The following is a 2,628-nucleotide window of genomic DNA, read 5'->3' as shown; positions in this document are numbered from 1 at the left end:
GTGTCCATTATTCATAAAATTAATTTCAAATAACCCCAAGTCTGCATCTAAGTTACCTGCTGTCACTATAAAAATATCTCAAAGTAGCTATAGTGTCATGATGCGTATCACGGTATCACCACTCACACCACCTATACATGTATGCAAAAAGGGAACATTAATATCTATTTCTATGAGGTGCGATGCAAGGGGAAAAGTGTGGTTTGGGATACGAAAAGGTATATAAAGTATCAAGTGCAACATAAGCATGGTATCTATACGGCTATTGTGTTAAAATATAAACAAATTAAAGAGGGCGAGCGTGCAGTGATAAACAGTTTTGGTTACACGTGGCTCTAATTTACCCATGAATTTGTGGAGCTTATATCTCCTAAACTAGAAAGAAGTAGAGTGGCGCTATTGACCTATTGTCCATAGCATCGGTCCATAGATAGAAGAACACAAAAAGATACGAGTTATTCCAAAAAAAAAAAAAATCTGACGCAGCAAGTTGATCAGCAGCCTGATGTGTAAACTCGGCATACGGTCGACACGTCGATACCCTTTTCCTGAAAGAAAGAAACACCGAAACTGAGGTGCGACACCCCCGTGACGACGCACAAGCCGATCAACGGATCGATCCTTCAGCTTTGCAGCATCACATCATCATCAGCAACAACCAAACAAGAGTGAAGTTTCGACGCAGCAAAAAAACGAAAGCAGCCGGTCTTTTCGGCGATCTGTGCAAGAACTGTGCTAGTAGCTCATAACCACAATTCACATGAACGCGCGCGCGCGTCCCGGATCATACACACACACTCTGTACAGCAGATCGAGCAGGCACGTCGCGATCTTTGCGTCTAGCTCCGTGCAGCGATCGGTGAGTTCTCCGAGACTGAAGAGGAGCTAGCTAGCTAGAGCTAATCTACAACGACGCACGAGTCATGCTCATGCATGCAGCGCCGTCCCCTCGCCAGCGGCGGCGGCGCGCAGTGCAGGTGGAGGTGCAGCCACGCGCGGCGGAACGCGGAGACGATGGCGCGGTGGTGGTCAGCGGCGTTGAGCGCGAGGTAGCAGGCGAGGAGCTCCTCCAGTCCCCGCGGCGACCGCACGCCGTTAGCCGCGATCATCTCCGCCATGCTCTCCAGGAAGTCCTCCTCGGGGTCCGCCGACTCCACCACCACCACCAGGCTCTCGTACACCCACCGGCGCCTGCCGGCGCGCCGCAGCTTCCGGCGCCGGCTCCGTTTCCGCGTGCAGGCCTCCTCCGCCTTATTCCGCCTATGGTGGTCCTGCGGCGCCGCCCCGCCCTTCGCGGTGTGGAACCGTGGTGGTGGGCGCGCCCTGCCCGTGGGCGACGCGGCCGCGCTGCTGCTACCGCCGCCGGCGGCGGCGTCGGCGTCTGGCCTGGGCGGCAGCCTCGTGAGGATGGGCCGCAGCTTGAGCTCCGGTGCGGCGGCGGCGCTGAACTGGTCGTCGCGGCGGGCGGCGACGACGTCGAAGACGATGTCGCTCGGCTGCGGGCTGCGCGGGGGGAAGCGGGTGTCCCGGAGCTTTGGGTTGTCCTCCCTGGCGACGGCCGGGCGGCGCGGGAGGGCGAGGGCGCGGTCCCGGCTCGGGACGTAGTAGGACGCCCTGTTCGGCGAGCAGGGCGGCGCCGCCGGGGGTTCGGCGGCGGCGGCGGTGCTCGCGATCGCCGCGGCCCCGGCTGTCTTGCGCCGCAGCCTGTGGAACCAGGAGCTCATCCTCCGCTAGCGTTGCACTGGCAGCGCGAGCGCCACGCCAGCAGGGGAGTGTGGTGTGGACTACCAGTGACTGACTAGTGATGAGGTGCGGCGCCGTGCGCGCACTTTTTATGGCGGAAAAGTTTGGCGCGGGTGGGAGCCGAAGAAAGGTGCCGTGGGAAAGCGCGAGTGGCAGCTTACCACAGTAATCCGTTTGGCTTGTCTGGTATTGGTAGTATGCTCACAAAATTAAAGTTCGCATAGCTCACTCCACTACTACAAAATAGAAATGCAAGTTGGGACTGTACCCGCACTCCTAACTAATTTCCTAGCAGGAATAGTGTAAATCCTTTTGCGCATTTCTACTGCAAACTTGCATGGAATGTGCAAAATGGATCATGTACAGTAAATCCTTCTTATAGCACCTGCGTTTTCTTGACAGATTTATTTAGGGCTCAGGAATTATACAGTAATTTTACGGGAACTACTATTTCAGCCTCACAGGAAAAACATACTCCATGAAATAGGAAAATTCCCTACGGTACATGCCAAAGGGGACCTTATTATGTGTCAGATTTTTTTTTCAGAGTGAAATTCATTCAAGTGTCAGTCTACCATTTTCATCAGTGAGAGTGAAAGAGACGAACAGCTAGCCTCCGTCCATTCCATTTGATGCTCGGGCGAGGATTGATTAGACAAGGCACGAAGCCAAATAATTTGAAATAGTACGTGTAATCTCTAGGTTCTGAAACCTAAGGCCGTGTCTGGTCTGGACACTCTGCTGGACCACAGTACACAAGAGGTCGAGGGACGGGACTGAAGACCCGCGATGGAGGAGGAGAGAGGAGAGGGTCCCAACTCTCGACTGACCGAAAGCGAAGAGGAGCTGGCTAACGTCCTGTTTGTTTGCCTATTTTTCAACCAA

At 54.6% G+C, this 2,628-nt stretch overlaps 1 protein-coding gene across 1 annotated transcript; it reads right to left on the bottom strand.

Moving 5' to 3' along the window:
* Positions 1-675: 675 nt before the first annotated feature.
* On the bottom strand, positions 676-1,877 carry LOC136552924 (transcription repressor OFP1-like). Its single transcript, XM_066544497.1, has one exon. The coding sequence runs from the start codon at positions 1,722-1,724 to the stop codon at positions 900-902; it is 825 nt and encodes a 274-aa protein (XP_066400594.1). The 5' UTR covers positions 1,725-1,877; the 3' UTR covers positions 676-899.
* Positions 1,878-2,628: the final 751 nt, after the last annotated feature.

The sequence above is a fragment of the Miscanthus floridulus genome, chromosome 4, assembly GCF_019320115.1.
Source record: "Miscanthus floridulus cultivar M001 chromosome 4, ASM1932011v1, whole genome shotgun sequence".
Classification (NCBI taxonomy): Eukaryota; Viridiplantae; Streptophyta; class Magnoliopsida; order Poales; family Poaceae; genus Miscanthus; species Miscanthus floridulus.
The sequence above is the reverse complement of the archived record's forward strand: the minus strand, read 5'-3'. Positions and strand labels throughout refer to the sequence as shown.

Excerpts from the sequence above, each read along its gene's own strand:
- LOC136552924 (XM_066544497.1), bottom strand. The coding sequence starts at position 1,724 with ATGAGCTCCTGGTTCCACAGGCTGCGGCGCAAGACAGCCGGGGCCGCG.